General features: G+C 44.4%; 1 protein-coding gene across 1 annotated transcript in view; it reads right to left on the bottom strand.

The window, feature by feature from the left end:
• LOC147106250 (A-type voltage-gated potassium channel KCND2-like) overlaps positions 1-10,711 on the bottom strand; it is a 95,333-nt gene extending 84,622 nt beyond the window's left edge. The window contains exon 1 of the mRNA XM_086009199.1: positions 9,493-10,711. Within this exon, the coding sequence (XP_085865325.1) occupies positions 9,493-10,604 (1,112 nt within the window). The 5' untranslated portion in view covers positions 10,605-10,711. The remainder of the gene's footprint in view (positions 1-9,492) is intronic.
• Positions 10,712-20,721: the final 10,010 nt, after the last annotated feature.

Here is a 20,721-nt window from a genome sequence, read left to right as displayed (position 1 = left end):
CCGCTAATGAGCGGATTTTGACCTTTTTAAAAAAGTTTTTTGTATACTGTCCGAACAATTTTTGCCTGACCAAAAAGTAAATATGCCTATGACACTCCCCTGATCATCAGCTTTCTTTTGATATAACGTGTGTAGGTACGCTCTATAACTTTTGAGTGTATAGCGGACATACAGACAAAAAGATAAACAGACAAACCAACTCTTTTAGATTTTAAACATGTGATTTAAAAAAAAAATTATTTGAAGGTTTAGTGATGTTTTGGGGCTTATAGTATTTATAGGTTTGACTGTCAAACTTATGAATGAAGCATTCCCTGTTCCGATTGGCTCTCCATGGCCCACGTGATCCCAGGGGACACATCGAACTAACTGCGCCCCTGGGATACGCAAGCACTGCGTGCCGGCAGTTGGAGGAGGCCCAGGATCGCAATTCCACGGGGGCCCACAGCTCAACAGCCGGCGCACTAGGTAAGTGCAGGTTGGGGGCTTGCACCCGCGGGAAGCCCCCGACCCAAATTTCTGGGCCAATGTCTACCTGAAAGATGGCACTTTCGCCAACACAGGGCTCCCTCAGTACTCCAATGAAATGTCAGCCCAGGTTATGCGCTCAAGCCTTGGAGTGGAACTTGAACCTACAACATCTTACTCAGAGGCAGGAGTGCCAAAACTGAGCCAAGCTGACACTTCTAATATTTTTATTCAGTCAACATGTTTCACTCAAAATCACGCATCATTCCTAAAAGGCTCTACTAAGAACAATAGATAAACAAATGAATGAAAGTATACTGACCATTTGTTTACCTTTTGGTGAATTGTTGTCCTCAACAAGGTGAAGAAAGTCCATCATGGGAATGGAACAATCTTTAATTTCTGTGTCAGCTTCAAACACTCCCAGATTAGTCAGAGCACAGCCAGATACAGAATAAACCTTCATCTCCTCTGCCCCAACAACATTTTTCTACCCATAACTTCATATGGGGTACACTACTACACCAGTGTAGTTTTTTTTTCCATTTTCCACATGAACAATTTTAATTCTCTCTCTAGGCAAGATTGCCAGTGTATGAAGAATCATGGGAATTCTGTGTTTGTAGCCTAGACCCATTAAGAACTGGGTTGAGACTGTCCAAACTCATTTCATGTTGGACTCTTAAAGACATCGGACATTTTCATCCCAACATCTGGATTTAATAAAGTGCAGAGATGAAAGGACAGTGTGCTCACCTATTGTACCATTCAGGACCACTACTCTAACATTTTCAGTGAAACCGTCTCTGCATGGATGTGGCGGACTCCGAATAGCAACATCTACATTGACGAGACATTAGAATTTATTCCATTGTTGGTACAGCAACACAGTGTACAAGTTTAAGCAGGTTGAGTGACATACTAATTTTCAAACTTTGATTTTGAATAATGACCTACAGTAGACAAACAACACGCCAGCATCTTGTCTTTTAGAAACTGGAAAAGTCCAATCATGGTAAATTTAACAGCTGAGTCCACACTTGTTCAGCTCACAGAAGTTTAGATTCTTTAATTCAGAGTGGTGTCTTAAAGTTAAAGTCTATTTTTGTCTCCATTTTTCATAGAAAAAAAAGCATCGACACATACAGAACTTGCACATGAAAATATAAATCTGTCACATCTCAATGCACATACTATCTTTCCGGCATATTATTTATGACTTTATAATGATACCAGTTATTTTCTATTATCTCTTCAATAAATAAGTAAAGTGAGGCATGTTGCAGAACTACAATTCATTAATGAGATGGACTACAAAATCGTCACAGTGTCTACCCTCAAAAGCTTGCACAGCATCTATTAGATTTCACCTCAGTGCTGAAGAGTAATTGGATTCCTTCCCAGTGACGTGTTGCAACCCGACAATTTGGGCAGATTTTTGGATAGAAATATCAAAAGCCCTTGAAGATATTCACTGATGGTTTTCCCCTTATAATAATGAAATCCCAATTTTTTTTTAAACTGCCGTGTAACTACTTGCAACTTTTGTCTTTGGTTTACCCAACTTGAGCTTAATTGCAGCATTGTGGATAAAATTTACCACCTAAACTGGTAACACAAAAGTACAGATGTAGCCCAGGTTTTCACAAGATCATGCTACAGTATTGTAATAGAGCAGATAGATGCTAATAACACATTTTACTTCCTAACAAACCACCACAAGGTTATGTGTACTGTTCCAGCACATTAAAAGCTACTGATATTATGAAACCATAAAAGCTATTTTTTTCCTCTGTGCACAGCTGCAAAAGTGAAGCATTTCATGATTTTGAATGGGTACACCTGCCTGTGCAAAGCCAGATGCAGGATAGCGTCTGAAACAGAAATAGGGTATATTTAATTACCACAAAGTAGCAATGATTTATGCCTCACTTTTCAGTAAGAAACTTGGGAACAGTCAAAATACTAGGTGGTACAACATTCTAATAATAAACATGAATTAATACTAGTACTCTTCAACTATGCGTCATTAATAATGGCATAGCTGCACTGTAGTTCAGGTTATTTTTACCTCCTACCTATAGTGAAACACTAAAACTGCATATTTAAGTCTTCTACTTTTTCTATTTTAAACAGCAGTTAATGATTTAACATTTTATCTGTATGCCAACCATGATGAATTCTAAGGACAGTGCTCAGTTTGGTAAGCCTCTCTATTACTGCATTTTTTCGCCTACAGTACCTATGTATTCTGTCATGTAGAGAATGAGCTAAGAGACTAAATGGTATATTTTCCTCTGTTCACTATTTCTAGAGACAAAGTAGATGCAAGTACAGAGCAGGGAGGACCACTGAATACTCATGCCTTTTTCTTTTGTAAATGCACAGAGGAAATATACTTACAAACTTAAGAATCATCTAATCTAAAACCTATGCTTAGAACTACCATGTAAAGTGTTAAACTTGAATTACCTATCATTATTTAGTTATTTGGTGTGGCTCTCTCTCATCACCAAATCACACCTTGGTCTGTCCCCCTATTCCTCTGGCAGTTTCTCCTCCTTTCAGCATCTTTTCTTTATTTGTTCATGGGATGTGGGCATCGCTGGCAAGGCCAGCATTTATTGCCCATCCCTAGTTGCCCTCGAGAAGGTGGTGGTGAGCCGCCTTTTTGAACTGCTGCAGTCCGTGAGGTGAAGGTACTCCCACAATGCTGTTAGGTAGGGAGTTCCAGGATTTTGACCCAGCGACAATGAAGGATATACTTCTAAGTCAGGATGATGTGTGACTTGGAGGGGAACTTGGAAGTGATGGTGTTCCCATGAGCTTACTGCCCTTGTCCTTCTAGGTGGAAAAGGTTGCAGGTTTGGGAGGTGCTGCCAAAGAGGCCTTGGCGAGTTGCTGTAGTGCATCTTGTAGATGGTACACACTGCAGCCACAGTGCGCCAGTGGTGGAGGGAGTGAATGTTTAAGGAGGTGGATGGGGTGCCAATCAAGCGGGCTGCTTTGTCCTGAATGGTGTCGAGCTTCTTGAGTGTTATTGGAGCTGCACTCATCCAGGCAAGTGGAGAGTATTCCATCACACTCCTGACTTGTGCCTTGTAGATGGAGGAAAGGCTTTGGGGAGTCAGGAGGTGAGACACTCGCCGCAGAATACCTATCTTCTGACCTGCTCTTGTTGCCACAGTATTTATGTGGCTGGTCCAGTTAAGTTTCTGGTCAATGGTGACCCCCAGGATGTTGGCAGATTCGGCAATGGTAATGCCGTTGAATGTCAAGGGGGGGTGGTTAGACTCTCGCTTGTTGGAGATAGTCATTGCCTGGCACTTCTGTGGTGCGAATGTTACCTGCCACTTATCAGCCCAAGCCTGAATGTCATTCAGGTCTTGCTGCATGTAGGCATAGACTGCTTCATTATCTGAGGAGTTGCGAATGGCACTGAACACTGTGCAGTCATCAGCGAACATCCCCATTTCTGACCTTATGTTGGAGGGAAGGTCATTGATGAAGCAGCTGAAGTTGGTTGGGCCTAGGGCACTGTCTTGAGGAACTCCTGCAGCGATGTCCTGGGGCTGTGATGGTTGACCTTCAACCACCACAACCATCTTCCTTTGTGCTAGGTATGACTCCAGCCAGTGGAGAGTTTTCCCCCGATTCCCATTGACTTCAGTTTTACTAGGGCTCCTTGATGCCACACTCGGTCAAATGCTGCCTTGATGTCAAGGGCAGTCACTCTCACCTCACCTCTGGATTTCAGCTCCTTTGTCCATGTTTGGACCCAGGTTGTAATGAGGTCGGGAGCCGAGTGGTCTTGGCGAAACCAAACTGGGCATCAGTGAGCAGGTTATTGGTGAGTAAGTGCCGCTTGATAGCACTGTTGATAACACCTTCCATCACTTTGCTGATGATTGAGAGTAGACTGATGGGGCGGTAATTAGCCGGATTGGATTTGTCCTGCTTTTTGTGGACAGGACATACCTGGGCAGTTTGCCACATTGTCAAATAGATGCCAGTGTTGGAACAGCTCGGCTAGAGGCGCAGCCAGTCCTGGAGCACAATTCTTCAGCATGATAGCCGGGATGTTGTCGGGGCCCAAAGTCTTTGCTGTATCCAGTGCGCTCAGCCGTTTCTTGATATCACATGGAGTGAATCAAATTGGCTGAAGACTGGCTTCTGTGATGGTGGGGACCTCGAGTAGGCTGATATGGCCTCAGGAGTACACTTTATTCCACCCCTCTCACCTCTTTTAAAATTCTTGTTCTCTACCACTCACCCAAGTACCATAAAAAGGTTATTACTGAGATATTTTCACTGCTCTCCTCCCTCAGCACCGAACAACTTCTTATCCTCGGTGATTTCAACCTCCATCTCAATTCATCATGTTCTCTCTCCTGAGTTCACTAGCTTCCTATCCTCCCTTAATCTCTCCCTCCATGTAAACTCCGCAATCCATATTCACGGCCACCCCCCCAACCTTGCCATCTCTCGTGGCCTTGCTACTCCCATCGTGTCAATCGCAAATAAGCCCATCTCTGACCATTTCCTCGTATCGCTCTCCACCCACATCCCCCTTCCACCCACCCCCAACCCTGCTTCCTTCTGTGTGCGCCCCTGGAAAAAACTCTCACCCAACTCTCTTACAACTGCACTTACGAAATCCCAACTGTCCAGCCTTTGGCTCTCCACTCACCATGACATTTCTGCAGCTACCGATCTGCTCAATCACACCCTCACCACCACCTTTGATGCCCCAGTCCCTACTAAAACAATTACCCTCTCTCATCCTGGCCGTTCCCCCTGGTACTGCTCTCATCTTCGCTCCCTTAAGTCTAAGGGATGCAGACTCGAACAGATATGGCGGAGAACTGGTTTAGCCATTCACCGCCAGATCTGGCTGGACCACATAAAGCATTATCGGGTCCTGCTCTCGTCTGCCAAAATTGCTCACTATTCCAGAATCATTCTGGAATGCAAAGATAAACCCCGGCTCCTATTCTCTACTGCTAACCGGCTTCTTAAACCTCTCTCCCCGTCTCCTCCACCCTCACCTCCGATAACAAGTGTGAGGAGCTCATGAACTTCTTTGTCTCTAAGATTAAGACCATCCGTTCAGCTGCCTCTGCCACTTCCCTTCCTTTCCCTTGCCCACTGTACCAAACTTCCTTTAAGGTTCCCCCCTGCCCTATCCCTGAACGCACATCTTTCTTCAGTTTCTCTCCGATCTCCCCTCATGATCTCTCTGTGCTCATCTTGTCCATGAGACCCACTTCCTGCTCCCTCGACCCTATTCCCACCAAACTGCTGACCACATAACGTCCTTTTCTGGCTCCCATGTTAGCTGACATTGTTAACGGTTCTCTCTCCTCAGGTACTGTCCCCCTCTCCCTCAAATCTGCTGTCATCACCCTCCTCCTCAAAAAAACAACCCTTGATCCCTCCGTCCTTGCAAACTACCGCTTCATCTCCAACCTCCCTTTCCTCTCCAAAGTCCTTGAATATGTCGTCGCCTCCCAAATCCGTGCCCATCTTTCCCGCAATTCCATGTTTGAATCCATCCAATCAGGTTTCCACCCTTGCCACCGTACCGAAACAGCTCTCATCAAAGTCACAAACGACATTCTTTGTGACTGTGACAAAGATAAACTATCCCTCCTCGTCCTTCTTGACTTGTCTACAGCCTTTGACACGTTTGACCACTCCATCCTCTCCAAATCCTCTCCGCCGTCGTCCAGCTGGGTGGGACTGTACTCGCCTGGCTCCATTCTTATCTATCTAATCGTAGCCAGAGAATCACCAGCAACAGCTCTTCCCGCTCTTGCATCATTACCTCTGGTGTCCCCCAAGGATCTATCCTTGGCCCCCTCCTATTTCTCATCTACATGTTGCCCCTTGGCGACATCATCCGAAAACACAGTGTCAGTTTCCACATGTACGCTGATGACACCCAGCTCTACCTCACTACCTCTTCTCTCGACCCCTCCACGGTCTCTAAATTGTCAGACTGCTTGTCCGACATACAGTTCTGGATGAGCAAAATTGTTCTCCAATTAAATATTGGGAAGACCGAAGCCATTGTTTTCGGTCCCCGCCACAAACTCCCTTCCCTAGCCACTGACTCTATCCCTCTCCGTTACATCTGTCTGAGGCTGAACCACACGGTTCGCCACCTTGGTGTCATATTTGACCCTAAAATGAGCTTCCAACCACATAACCGCAGCATAACAAAGACCGCCTATTTCCACCTCCGTACCATCACCCGTCTCCACCCTTGCCTCAGCTCATCCACTGCTGAAACCCCCATCCATGTCTTTGTTACCTCTAGACTTGACTATTCCAACGCACTCATGGCTGGCCTCCCACATTCTACCCTACGGAAACTTGGTCATCCAAAACTCAGCTGCCCGTGTCCTAACTCGCACCAAGTTCTATTCATCCATCACCCCTGTGCTCGCTGACCTACATTGGCTCCCGGTTAAGCAGCGCCTCGATTTCAAAATTCTCATCCTTGTTTTCAAATCCCTCCATTGGCCTTGCCCATCCCTATCTCTGTAATCTCCTTCAGCCCCACAACCCCATCCCCGAGATATCTGTGCTCCTTTAATTTTGCCCTCTTGAGCATCCCTGATTATAATCACTCAACCATTGGTGGCTGTGCCTTCTGTTGCCTAGACCCTAAACTCTGGAATTCCCTGCCTAAACCTCTCCGCCTCGCTACCTCTCTTTCTTCCTTTAAGACGCTCCTTAAAATCTACCTCTTTGACCAAGCTTTTAGTCACCTGCCCTAATTTATCCTTATGTGGCTCGGTGTCAAAGTTTTTGTCTTATAATACTCCTGTGCAGCGCCTTGGGATGTTTTACTACGTTAAAGGCGCTATATAAATACAAGCTGTTGTTGTTTAAGCTACCAGTGTATCCAGCTATGTATCATTACCTTGGTAACAGGCTAAGTGAACCTTCTGACAAGTTCACAGTACTTGCAGATAACATAAAAACATTTATTAATGTCATTAACTATAGAGAAAATTATTATTTTTACAAGTATGGAGCAGAAAAATCACTTAGTAAATCTGGCATTTACTAACGAGTAAATTATTCTGGAACAATACACTATGTTGTATACTACAACTGGCCTCAGTAACCCTGGACCAGAGAGAGTGGGAATCAGTCAAGTTTCCCACTCCTGATCACTATTTAGTCACACTGCTGGGAAGTATACATTCAGTAAAGATAGGATCTGGTACAGTCACGACGGCCCCCATGGGGAACAGCCATCCAACTTACATAGGCTCACACATGAAGAATGGCCACTTAGGTGAGGTACTAGAGTGCTGTTGTCACTCATGTACCCCAGCATGAGTCCGCACCTTGAGGAGAGTCAATTAAAAAAAATCCAGTACAACACAAGACATATACATTACCTGTATATATTTTATATTAACTGCTGATGCGACCTTCTTTGAAAAATGCTGATGACTGTTTCATGCAAAAGACTTTTTAAAAATTCATGTCAATTACAAGGAACTGTGTTGAAACATTCACCTTATCATAGCTTGCCAACACTGTGCCTTCAGAGTCAAGCCAGCTGTGGAACTTATCTTCAATTAATAAGGTTTACCTTCACATACATGCCAATTAACCATCCAACATTATGTTGCATGTGCCCACCTTTTAAAGTCTGTCTTTAGGCTTCCCATAGGTTAACAACACATTCATCCCACTCAAGACCTGTGCATGTTTAATCTAAACTGCACAATGTTTTGTGAAATTACTTATTGTGGTTTTTAAATGTTATATATACACATGCATTTTGTTTACAAAACAGAACTAATAGTTTATAACTATTATTAGAAAACTGGCTTAATGCAACATATGCACTGAACTACAGTAGAACCTCGATTATCTGCACTCCAATTGTGCACCGTCCTAATTATCACCAGAATTTTTGCAGCACAAAGTCTTGTGTAAGACGTCATCATCTAAGTGCAAGGCCTACTAACATCTATCTCCACCTGTCTACATAAATTAATCTCACAACCCGAGAAAGATAAAATTCAATTAATGTTATTAGCATTGCACTTGTCTTCATTCCCATGTCTATGGTTTTGTTAGATATGATGGACCAAAATTTCTGAATACCATCATCCACTGGGAAAGATGTCTGTTCCGTTCCATTAAACCAGATAGAGGTTCCATTGTATGGTTTAACTGACACAAGATGACATTATTTAGTACAATAGTAGCATTTGGTGCTCCAAGATACCTCATGTTTTACAGAACACCTATCCACATTTGTTGAGTTGGACATATGCAATACAGCTTAATACCAAATGACATCACAGAAAAGACTCTAGAAAAAACTGGATGTAACTTTGCATACCAACATTTCAAAAGTGTTGTGTTTCTCGCAAATCTTTCCTTCCCAGTAGAATCTGAAGCTTTGTGGCAACGGTGATGTGGGTCTAAATAAATCAATGCTTATTTAATTTGTCTGCTAAGAACCACTTACAGGGTTAGAATAGTTATTACAATGCATTGCTAAACTATGGGCATAGATCAATCCTGTATATAAACGATGTGTGTTGATGGATGGAGAAAGAGGTCAAGAACCAAACTTTCCAAAATTCTGTCAAGCTAACAGGGTGAAATTAGCATCAAAAACTTCAAATAGTGTGCTGCTAGCTACCTTTATTTTTTCCATATATTGATGTGGGCAGATGGACTCTTTGCTGCTAGCACATTATTAGGTTAGTTGAGATTAGAATTAATTTCACACCTTCTCCACAATCAATACATCAGTACACAGGCCCCCTCCAATATAAGAACGTTGACAGTCCAAGCCAAGGCTGGCCTTCTCCATGAGGGTTTTCTCCAACATAGCTCAAAGAGCCCCAACACCTTCTAGACGACAATAATCCCTTCTTGTTGAAACCATCGAATCAGCGGTACTCAGGTCAAAAAGAAACACAGCTTGGGCAAAACCAACAACTTGCACCAGGCAGAGTACACGGAAACTCAAGCACTTACCCCAAAGTTGTCATGGTGACAATGGTGTACCAAAAAGCAGCCGGGATGCTGGTGAACTTGGTGGCGGAGGAACCTTTCTCGGCGTAAAACATGACAGTGGCGAAGATGATGATAGCCATGGTGAGGGAGAAGAGGAGGAAGCCGAGCTCGGAAGCGCAGCTCTTGAGGGTGTAACCCAGGATGCGCAGGCCCTGCGAGTGGCGGGAGAACTTGAATATCCGGAAGACCCTGAAGACCCGCAGGGTGACGAAGGCGCCGCTCACGTCCTCGTTGTCGGTCATGATGAGGCCGATGTAGTAGGGCATGATGGCCACCACGTCGATGATGCTCATGACGCTGCGGACGAAGCGGTAGCGGCTGGGGGCCGCCATGAGGCGCAGCAGGTACTCGACGGTGAAGATCATGACGCACGCCGTGTCCAGGCAGAAGAAGGCCAGGGCGTAGCGCTCGCCGCACGGCAGCTCGTTGACGCCGCCCGGCAGGGCGCCGCACGGCACCGTCTCCACCACGTTGGCCATCACCGAGACGGCGATGAAGAAACCGGTGACGTAGTAGAGCACCAGCGCCAAGGTGCTGCTGTGCGGGTTCTCGAAAGCCCGCCAAACCTTCTGGCGCGCCGTCATGGATGGCAGGCGGTTCTCGCCGCTCAGCTCGTCCTCGGCGTCGTCCATGATCCGCTCCACGTTTTCGCGCTTTCGGTCCTTGTACTCTTCGTAACAGCAGTCGCCGATGATCTCCGGGATGATGCCGAAGAAAGACAGCTCCTCGTCGTATGCCGAGATGCACTCGTGCCTCGGGTAGTGCAGCTTGCCGGTCCGGTAAAAATTCAAGATGTTCCTGAAGATGTCGGGGTCGCGGTCGAAGAAATACTCTCTGATCTCCTCGTTGTAGAAAAAGTCTTTCTCCGAGCTGCCCAGCAAAGTGTCCGGGTAGCGCTCCAAGGTGCTCCGCCACGTCTGGAAGCGCCTGCCGCTCACGTTGAGGATGACCAGCCCGTCCTGCGGCCGCTTTCTGTCGCTGGGGGCGGCGGGCATGGGGTGGCTGGCCACCGGCATCCATCCGATCGCGGCCGCCCGGGCAAAGGGGAGCCAGGCTGCGACTCCCGCTGCCATACCTAAGCGACTTACTGCGAGCTGACAAAAGGCTGGGTGGGTAGGTGGGTGGGTATAGACAAGGGGAGAAACAGGTCGCTCCCGATTCAAAACCACGCTTGGTGTTGTACGCCTGACATCTAGAAAGAGAAAAAAAGACAACGGAATGTAATTTGCACTCGTATAAAATAAAACAAAAACGAACTCCCAACAGCAAACCATTGCCCCGGCTCCGAGTATTTATTTTGCAGCATTCTCCGTCTCTTTTTGATATATATATATTACACACATATGCATTTTAACGAGTACCGTCTTATTGCAAGTATGCTCCTACAGACATCAACTTCATGGGCAAACCCAAATTTACCAGGTGTTACCAAAAGAACATTTTAACTATTTGTTGTCGTACCTCTCTGAAAAGTCGGCCACTTGTCGGATGCATGGAGGCTTCAGTCCTGTATCTGTGCAATCCACTATACATATATATATATGTGTATATAAACGAATTTATATTATGTATAGAAAATGCGAAGAACCTGTACCGGATCAGTGACAGGAGAATCCCTCAATAGAGCTTTCAGTCCACCAGCAACAAGTTCAGGAAACGTAATCACGCTCGACGATTCAGTAGGCGATACGAGACCTGAACATATTCCACTTCTCCACTCTGTTTGCAGTACAGTACCTCTAAAAGAAGGCGAGATCGTTTGCATATACATTTATATACAGAATATAAGGAGCCATTCGCAAGACTGAGGGCGCAGTTGGACTTCCTTGCTCTGAGATCGTGTGGGTGGTTCATAACCATCAGCTATTGTGTATTCAAGGGGACCTCAATGTAAGATCAAGACCTAGTTTTTTTTTAATTTAGATTACAGATAAAATAGATAAGGGGAGGGGGATGCTACTGAATCCAGAACTTGCGTAAAATAAAATCGATTGCTGAAACGAGAATGACCAGAAAAATGTAACGTTCTTACAGAAATTCATGACCAGAGTTCATTCTAACGTCCAGTGAATGTCGTTTATAGTGACTGCAGCGCTCTTTCCCCTTTTGCCGCCCAATCCGGTTTCTGTACCGTTTATAAACAGAGACGACCCAGGACTGAGAAGAGATCGTTTCATGCACTCCAAGACGTGTTTCGGCTCTCCGGTCAATTCATCGGAGTATTTAATTCTGTTTCCTCTGCTACAAGCCCACGGCAGCGAGTTCCACCTGCAGAGGGCGGTAAGATTCAGTATAGGCGCTGATCTACCTGAGGATGGCAATCAATGAAAACGGCTGCATGTAATATAAACGATTAAAGAGGGGAGTGAGGCTTTAACGTTATAGCATGTATTTCGCCATTCAGCCGTTTTTAATTTCAAAAATGCTGTCAAAGTTCCTATGAATTTGATGGCTTTTTTTAAGTAAAGAAAAACCCTTACATTTATATAGCGCCTTTCGCGACCTCAGGAAGTCCCAAAGCGCTTTACAGCCAATTAGCATGTCCGAAACAGGGCAGCCAAAATGCGCATAGCAAGATCCCACAAACAGTACTGAGATAATGACCAGATAATCTGTTCTTGGTGCTGTTGGTTGAGAGATAAATATTTGCTCGGACACCCCATATATGCCCCATGGTAGTGAACAACATTGCAAACACCGAAATAGGTGACAACCATATGAAACATTAAACAACATTTTATGTATTTTATATAATTGTTTTTATGAAAGGTCAATTACAAGTCTCAATACAGTAACAAAGATTAGATGTTACACTGTTAAGCATCAAATGATATTAAAATTAACTGACTCGGTAAAGCAGACCCGAGGGAGGAAAATTAACAACGTGTGGTCTCTGTAAAGATGTTTCTATGTTAACATTTCTAGGCATGCCACAGACTCACGGTTTAGACAATTTGGACGAAAAGATACATTTAATCGGAACTGAGTTTGTAAACGTTTCTGTTCTGACGAAAGGTCATCGACCTGAACCGTTAACTCTGTTTCTCGCTCCACAGATGCTGCCTGACCTGCTGAGTTTTTCCAGCACTTTCTGTTTATATTATTGTAAACATTTGATTGTTCTTAAAACAGACTCGGTTAAAGTACAGTGAAACGATTATTAAAACAATCTTGGAACAGTGCAGTGAAACAAATTCTCTTTCCCCAAACATCGGGTACTTCAAAAGAGCCCGTTTTACAATCGAATGTTTAAACTCGATTCCGATTAACTGTATCATTAAATCCCAGCTGTTACAGCCATGAGAAAGCATACAGCAATATAATGTTGAATAACAACAAGCTATTTCCAGACTCTAAAAAGTTGGATCAAAGTATTTTGTTTCTATTGAGTTGCTTTTTTTTATAACTGACTGCCGAAGTACAGCGAAAAACATTATTAACACGAGATGAATTTACTCCAAATTGGTAATTATGTGTTGGCAAAACTTTGACTCCACGCGTACAATGAGAAACGTAAGCCAATGAATAGTTCAGATGCATTTACCATCAGTTTGGAGGGACAGCGCTGCATCGTGTGATGTAAACTAACCATTTTGCAAAAGGTACAATGGAAGATTATAGTTTTCATAACAAGAACATTTATTTAATCTTGTATTACAGCAGTTAATACATAACTTTGATTTTTTTTCTGTGAATCAGTATATACACCTAAATGGGTTTGTCAAAGATGTTTTCCAATAAAACAGCCTTCTCTCGTCTTGATCGAAAGTCTTCGAGTTTGATATGCATTTTAACGGCTTAATTTGAACCAGACTGTGGAGCCCAGCACGTGAGTGCAAAAGACAAAAAACTGCCAGTTTTGAAAAAGGGTTAGACCCGAAACATCGACTCTAATTTCTCTCCACAGATGTTGCCTGGCCTGCTGAGTTTTTCCAGCATTTTCTGTTGTTACTTGCTCACTGATGCCCAGTTTGGGTTTCGCCAGGACCACTTGGCTCCAGACCACATTACAGCCTTGGTCCAAACATGGACCAAAGAGCTGAATTCCAGCAGTGAGGTGAGAGTGACTGCCCTTGACATCAAAGCAGCATTTGACCAAGTGTGGCATCAAGGAGCCCTAGTAAAACTGAAGTCAATGGGAATCGGGGTGAAAACTCTCCACTGGCTGGAGTCAGACCTAACACAAAGAAAGATGGTTGTGGTGGTTGGAGGTCAAATCATCACAGCCCCAGGACATCGCTGCAGGAGTTCCTCCTCAAGGCAGTGTCCTAGGCCCAACCATCTTCAGCTGCTTCATCAATGACCTTCCCTCCATCATAATGTCAAGTGGGGATGTTTGCTGATGACTGCACAGTGTTCAGTGCCATTCGCAACTCCTCGGATAATGAAGCAGTCCATGCCCGCATGCAGCAAGACCTGGATGACATTCAGGCTTGGGCTGATAAGTGGCAGGTAACATTTGTGCCACAGAAACTCCAGGCAATGACTATCTCCAACAAGCGAGAGTCTAACCGCCACCCCTTGACATTCAATGGCAATACCATCGCCGAATCCCCCACCATCAACATCCTGGGGGTCACCATTGACCAGAAACTTAACTGGACCAGCCACATAAATACTGTGCCAACAAGAGCAGGTCAGAGGCTGCGTATTCTGCAGTGAGTGTCTCATCTCCTGACTCCCAAAAGCCTTTCCACCATCTACAAGGCACAAGTCAGGAGTATGATCTAATACTCTCCACTTGTCTGGATGAGTGCAGCTCCAACAACACTCAAGAATCTCGACACCATCTATGACAAAGCAGCCCACTTGATTGCCACCCCATTCACCACCTTAAATATTCACTCCCTCCACCACCGGCATACCGTGGCTGCAGTGTGTACCATCTACAAGAAAAACTGCAGCAACTCCCAAACCCGCAACCTCTACCACCTAGAAGGACAAGGGCAGCAGGCGTATGGGAACATCACCACCTCCAAGTTCCCCTCCAAGTCACACACCATCCTGACTTGGAAGTATATCACTGTTCCTTCATCATCACTGGGTCAAAATCCTGGAACTCCCTCCCTAATAGCACTGTGGGAGTACCTTCACCACAGGAACTGCAGCAGTTCAAGCAGGGGACTCACCGCTACCTTCTCAAGGGCAACTAGGGATGGGCAATAAATACTGGCCTTGCCAGTGATGCACACATCCCATGAACGAATAATCAAAAAAAATACCAACGTATAAAATTGTATCCATGTACAATTATCTTGAAAGGAATATAATAATATTTTGCTTGACGGTGACATTTTCCTTGATGACAATTGCCCAGGCAAGTTTGACACTGCTGTATGTTGTATCAAATAAATTCAGTAAATGATAATGAATGTTGCTGTTTATTAGTTAAAAAGTTGCAGGTTTGTCACATCCATTAACAGGTATTCGTGTTACCGATGCGCGAAATTCAGCTGCAGGTTAAATTTTACGTAGCAACTTGAAACGTCATCTGTGCGGTAATATGTTTATTCTTTTAGAATTATTTCTATAATCAATGCTAAAATATGAAAGACAACTACAGATTGCGTCTCCATGGTTACCACAGTACACCAAGTGTCAGCGTCGGTAATAGTGTTTTTTTAACAATATAAACAGTTTCTCCTAACAGAAAGCAATAAGGAAGCGGACAAATCTGACAGATGACTTAGATAAAGAGAAATCCACCGCAGCTCCTAACGAGATGCGCTTTAATTAAATAACTCGAAATTGTCAGGAAGTTGATGGACCGTAAATAATAGTAGCATTGCGGACCTCATAACTCAGCATTAGAAGCAAGCAAAATAAAACCTTCATGGAGAATAAAATACGCGTTTACCAGCATCAGTTTGTAAATGAACAAATTTATACTAAAGCAAAATACTGCGGCTGCTGGAAACCTGAAATATAAACAAAAAATGCTGGAAACACTCAGCAGGTCAGGCAGCATCTGTGGAGAGAGAAACAGAGTTAATGTTTCAGCTCGATGACCTGGGGTAAATTACAAAGCATCCCCAGGTGGTTAGCACAAGTAGCAAAGTCATGATTGTGCATAAAAACCGAAATAGAGGAGAGTCTATTGCAGTTCTTTCATTCCTGAAGGTCTGTTACGTTGCAGGATATTACATAGAATTACATAGAATATGCAGCACAGAAACAGACCATTCGGCCCAACCAGTCTGTGCTGAGGTAATGCTTCACTTGAGTCTCCTCTCATCCTTCCACATCTAACTCTATCAGCATAACCATCTGTTCCCTTCTCCCTCATATGCTTTTCTAGCTTCCCGGTAAATGCATCTATACTATTCACCTCAATTACTTCCTGTGGTAGCGAGTGTCTTGTTTTGCACACTTTGTACAAAAGTAATAAATTGCAGGATGACGGAGTATTACAGTTTAACTCTTTTATTAAGTATTAGGTCTGTGATCTTACTCATAGCAGCACCAGTGGGGAAAACCTGGCAATAGAACCACTAGCCTGGGTCTCCAAAACAATAGTAGTCCTTACAGATGCCTGCAGGCCAATGACAACTCAGCATGTGATCACATGTGAATATAATAGGTATTCCTTACAGATGCCTGCGGGCCAATGATAATTCAATATGCAAATGTTACAGCGAGTTCCACATTCTCACCAATCTCTGGGTAAAGAAGTTTCTTCTGAAATCCCATATTTGATTTCTTGGTGACTATCTAATATTGATGGCTTCTGGTTTGACTTTCCCCCACAAGTGGAAACACTCTGGCCGGAATCGTTACCTGTCAGGTTGCATGCGTGCAGGCCATGTAGTGGGTCAGGAACACAAAGATGTGAACAGCGCATTCTGCAGTGCGAGTTTTACTTAATGGCCCAATTAAATCAGTCATGCACGTTTCCCGGCCCAATTAAATGGAGCGGGTCTAATGACATCATCGATGACTCTTTTCCAGCATGGATATTTAAAGCAGCCTTGCACACATCTCATTTGAACATTGATGTAGGAGTGAATAAGGTGGCATCCAGAGGTCTGAGTAGCGTGATAAACCTGATAAAACTGTGGGTCATAGAGACAAGGCAGAGGGTACCGCCAAGATTCAACACTGCCTCCCTTGCAGTTCTGGTGCAGGCAGTAAGAGCACGCAGGGAGGTTCGCTTTCTTGGCGATCAATGCAAACGGCCACCCAGAGGCACTAAAAGGGCATGGCTGGAGATTGCAGAGGAGGTCAGTAGCATGTATGTGGTCAGGAGCACATGGATCCAGTGCCGGAAAAGATTCGATGATCTCATGAGTTCAGGAAAAGTGAGTGCAATGCCATACTCACCTACATCCCAATGAGCATGTCACCACAACCCTCATCGTTCTGTCTTCTCAAGCCTACTCCTGCACATCATTCCTCACACCAACCTACCCCCTCTGTCTATGTGCATACTCACATCCCCATCTGTCTAACCACCCCTGACACTCACCCTTATCCTAATGCAATCATAGTAAGTAACAGCACAGAAGGAGGCCATTTGGCAATGTCATGCCTCTCCCTCATAGTTACCCTCTACAGATGTAGCCCATCCTTTCCTTACACTCATTCCATCACTCTCACTCAAAGTTCTCTACTTGCCCTCCTTGCAGGAGAAGAGAGCGCAGAACAATAGGGAGAGAACTAGAGGTGGCCCTCCTGTCTTCACTCAATTGACTCTAGCAGAGGAGGAGGCCCTAGGGGATCTCTGGAGTTACAGAGCTGCTGGTGGTGGGAGATGGAGAGAGGGAGACATCCCAGCAAACTGGTGACAGAATTACATCTCATACAGCCACATAGCATACAGCAGTCACCCATATGGTGACTGGTATCAGCAGCCAGTGAAAAGTCATCATGTGCATAATGGTAACATTACCATTCTTATTATAACAGTTCTAATTCATCTCTTTACTCTCCCACAGGTGACACTTACACTTACCCAAACTCACAGCACTCTCTGCTGAGTGCGAGTCAGCAGAGAGTGCTGTGAGTTTGGGTAAGTGTGAGAGTTCATTAATTGTTATTTCTCTTTAAATCATTCTTGATAAGATTACTTAAGCAGTTTAAGTAAAGGGGAAAAGTTAAATATTTGGGATTCTGTTGATTTAAGAAGCATAAAACAAGGTTACACGGCAGTAGGAGTAAATTGGCACAGCAGGCAGTGGAAACCAGTTTTCTAACCAATCAGCAGGGGTGACTCATTTGGCTGTAAACAAACAAACAGTATAAAAAGACCAGTGCTAGTGTGAGTCAGCAGAGAGTGCTGTGAGTTTGGGTAAGTGGGGTGTTAGGTGCTCTTTTCAAACTTTAACTCTGTGGGCTGTAGTTAATAAGGCCTTTCTGGTGCAGAGTGACTGTTGGTAAACCATTTAACTGGTGTAATTAGAGGGATTGATTTAATTTAAATCCAATTAATTAAAGGGGATACTAGCATCTAAAAACGGGCAGAGGGTGTCCATAACTAACAATAAAAAATTTAATTAATTACATAGAATGGAGCAGGTGATGTGTTACTGTTGCGAGACGTGGGAGCCGATGGACCCCATTGAGGCTAACGGTGATTACATCTGTGACAAGTGTCTGCTGCTACAGGAACTCCAGCTCCGTGTTGATGAGCTGGAGTCTGAGCTACAGACACTGCGACACATCAGGGAGGGGGAGAAATACCTGGACTCTGTGTATCAGGAGGTGGTCACACCTATGAAGTTAATTAATTCAGATGTAGCCCATGGTCAGGGGCAGGACGGTGTGACTACGAGTGAGGCAGGTACGGGGATCCAGGAGGTAGAGCTGGAGGAGCCGCAGCCCTTGCTCTTGTCCAACAGGTTTGAGGTTCTTACTCCCTGTGGGGACAGGAGCAGGGACTGCAGGGAGGATGAGCAACCTGGCCACAGCACCGTGGAATGGGGGGCCATTCAAGAGGGGGGAGTAAATAGAAATGTTGTAGTGGTAGGGGATAGAATTATTAGGGGGATAGATAGAGTTCTCTGCAGCTGAGAGCGAGAGTCCCGAAGGCTGTGTTGCCTACCCGGTGCCAGGGTTAAGGACATCTCCTCTGGGCTGGAAGGAAACTTGCAGTGGGAGGGGGTGGATCCAATTGTCGTGGTCCATGTTGGTACAAATGACGTAGATAGGACTAGGAAGCCGGTTCTGTTAAAGGAGTATGAGCAGCTAGGGGTCAAATAAAAAAACAGAACCTCAAGGGTAATAATCTCTGGATTATTACCTGAGCCACGAGCGAATTTGGCTAGGACAAATAAAATTAGAGAGTTAAATGCGTGGCTCAAAGACTGGTGTGGGAGAAATGGGTTTTGCTTCCTGGGACACTGGCACCAGTACTGGGGCAGGAGGGAGCTGTTCCGTTGGGACGGGCTTCACTTGGCCAGTGCTGGGACTAGAGTCCTGGCGGATGATATAACTAGGGCTGTAGAGAGGGCTTTAAACTAACTAGTGGGGGGGAGGTTCCTAGAGAGCAAATAATAAAAATGACAACAGAGAAGGTCATAGACTTAGGTAGCAGTGGGGAAATTAAAAACCAGAGCGTGTCAGGAAGGGGCAGAAGGTATGGAGTAAAAGGTAAAGTAGTAAAAAGGGCAAAAGCAGGAACTAAGTGTCACAAAACATATTTGAAAGTTCTCTATCTGAATGCACGTAGCATTCGTAACAAAATAGACGAGTTAATGGCACAAATAACTACATATGGGTATGATCTTGTGGCCATTACAGAAACATGGCTGCAGGGTGACAATGCCTGGGAATTAAACATACCAGGCTATTTAACGATCAGGAAGGACAGGCAGGAAGGAAGGGGAGGTGGGGTGGCTATGTTAGTAAAGGAAGGAATCACTGTAATACAGAGAAATGATATTGGGTCAAAAGATCAGGATAATGAAACAGTTTGGGTGGAGATAAGGAATAATAAGGGGAAAAAAACACTAGTGGGCGTAGTCTATAGGCCTCCGAACAGTTGCAACTCTGTTGGACGGAGTATCAATCAGGAAATAGTTGAGGCTTGTAATAAGGGAACATCTATAATTATGGGGGATTTTAACTATCATATTAATTGGACAAATCAAATTGGGCAGGGCTGCCTTGAGGATGAGTTCATTGAGTGTATTAGGGATGGGTTTCTTGAGCAGTATGTAACTGAACCAACCAGGGGGCAAGCAACCTTAGATCTGGTCCTGTGTAACGAGACAGGATTAATTAAAAATGTCCTAGTAAAGGATCCCCTTGGAATGAGCGACCATAACATGGTTGAATTCCATATTCAATTAGAGGGTGAGAAGGTTGGATCTCAAACAAGCGTATTTAGCTTGAATAAAGGAGACTATGAAGGTATGAGAGCGGAATTGAGTAGAGTGGATTGGGAAAATAGATTAAAGGGTAAGACGATACTGTAACGGCTGCAGCGGCACTTCCCTCTGCTCGCCGCCTGAGGGCGGTTTTTGAGGCCACGGTGCACTGCTGCCATGCCTTCTGGGCCCCTCTCCTCACCTGTTTCTTGAGTAATTGATCTCATCAGAGTAATTAGGCTAGTTAATAAAGTTGTTCAGTTTTTGTCTTGTTTCTGTGCCTCTGGCCTCACCTGTGTGTTGTTAAAGTATTTGTCTCCGGTCTCATTTGAATAATTATGTCACGTGACCACTCTGGCCTGTATTTAAGTTTCCTGTCCTCTTTGCTCAGTCCTGGGTTCGCCTGTCTGCATGTAGCAGCTCTCTCGAGTCTCTGTGTTTTCGAGTTTCAAGGAATCTCCTTTCGAGTGTGACTATGTCTCTGTGTTTTTGAGTCTCAAGTGAATCTCCTTTCGAGTGTTACCCTGTTGCTATGTTCTCGAGTCTCAAGGAAGCATCTTTCGAGTTCTACCCGGTCTCGAGTCCTTGGATAGGTTTCCTGCATTTGGGTCCACTACTGAAACCCTAGCAAAACGGCCCCGTGAATGCATGGCCCCGTGACAGATACATGATCAGTGGTGTACATTTAAGGAGTTATTTTACAACTTCCAAAAAATATATATTTCACTGAGAAGAAAAGTGTGTAAAAGAAATGACAGCCATCCGTGGCTAAGTAAAGAAATTAAGGATAGTATTCGACTAAAAACAAGGGCATATAAGGTAGCCAAATCTAGTGGGAGGATAGAGGATTGGGAAAACATTAAAAGACAGCAAAAAATAACAA

This window comes from Somniosus microcephalus, chromosome 16 (genome assembly GCF_052327205.1).
Source record: "Somniosus microcephalus isolate GS21.2 chromosome 16, FLI_Smic_1.0, whole genome shotgun sequence".
In the NCBI taxonomy this organism is placed as follows: Eukaryota; Metazoa; Chordata; class Chondrichthyes; order Squaliformes; family Somniosidae; genus Somniosus; species Somniosus microcephalus.
The sequence above is the reverse complement of the archived record's forward strand: the minus strand, read 5'-3'. Positions and strand labels throughout refer to the sequence as shown.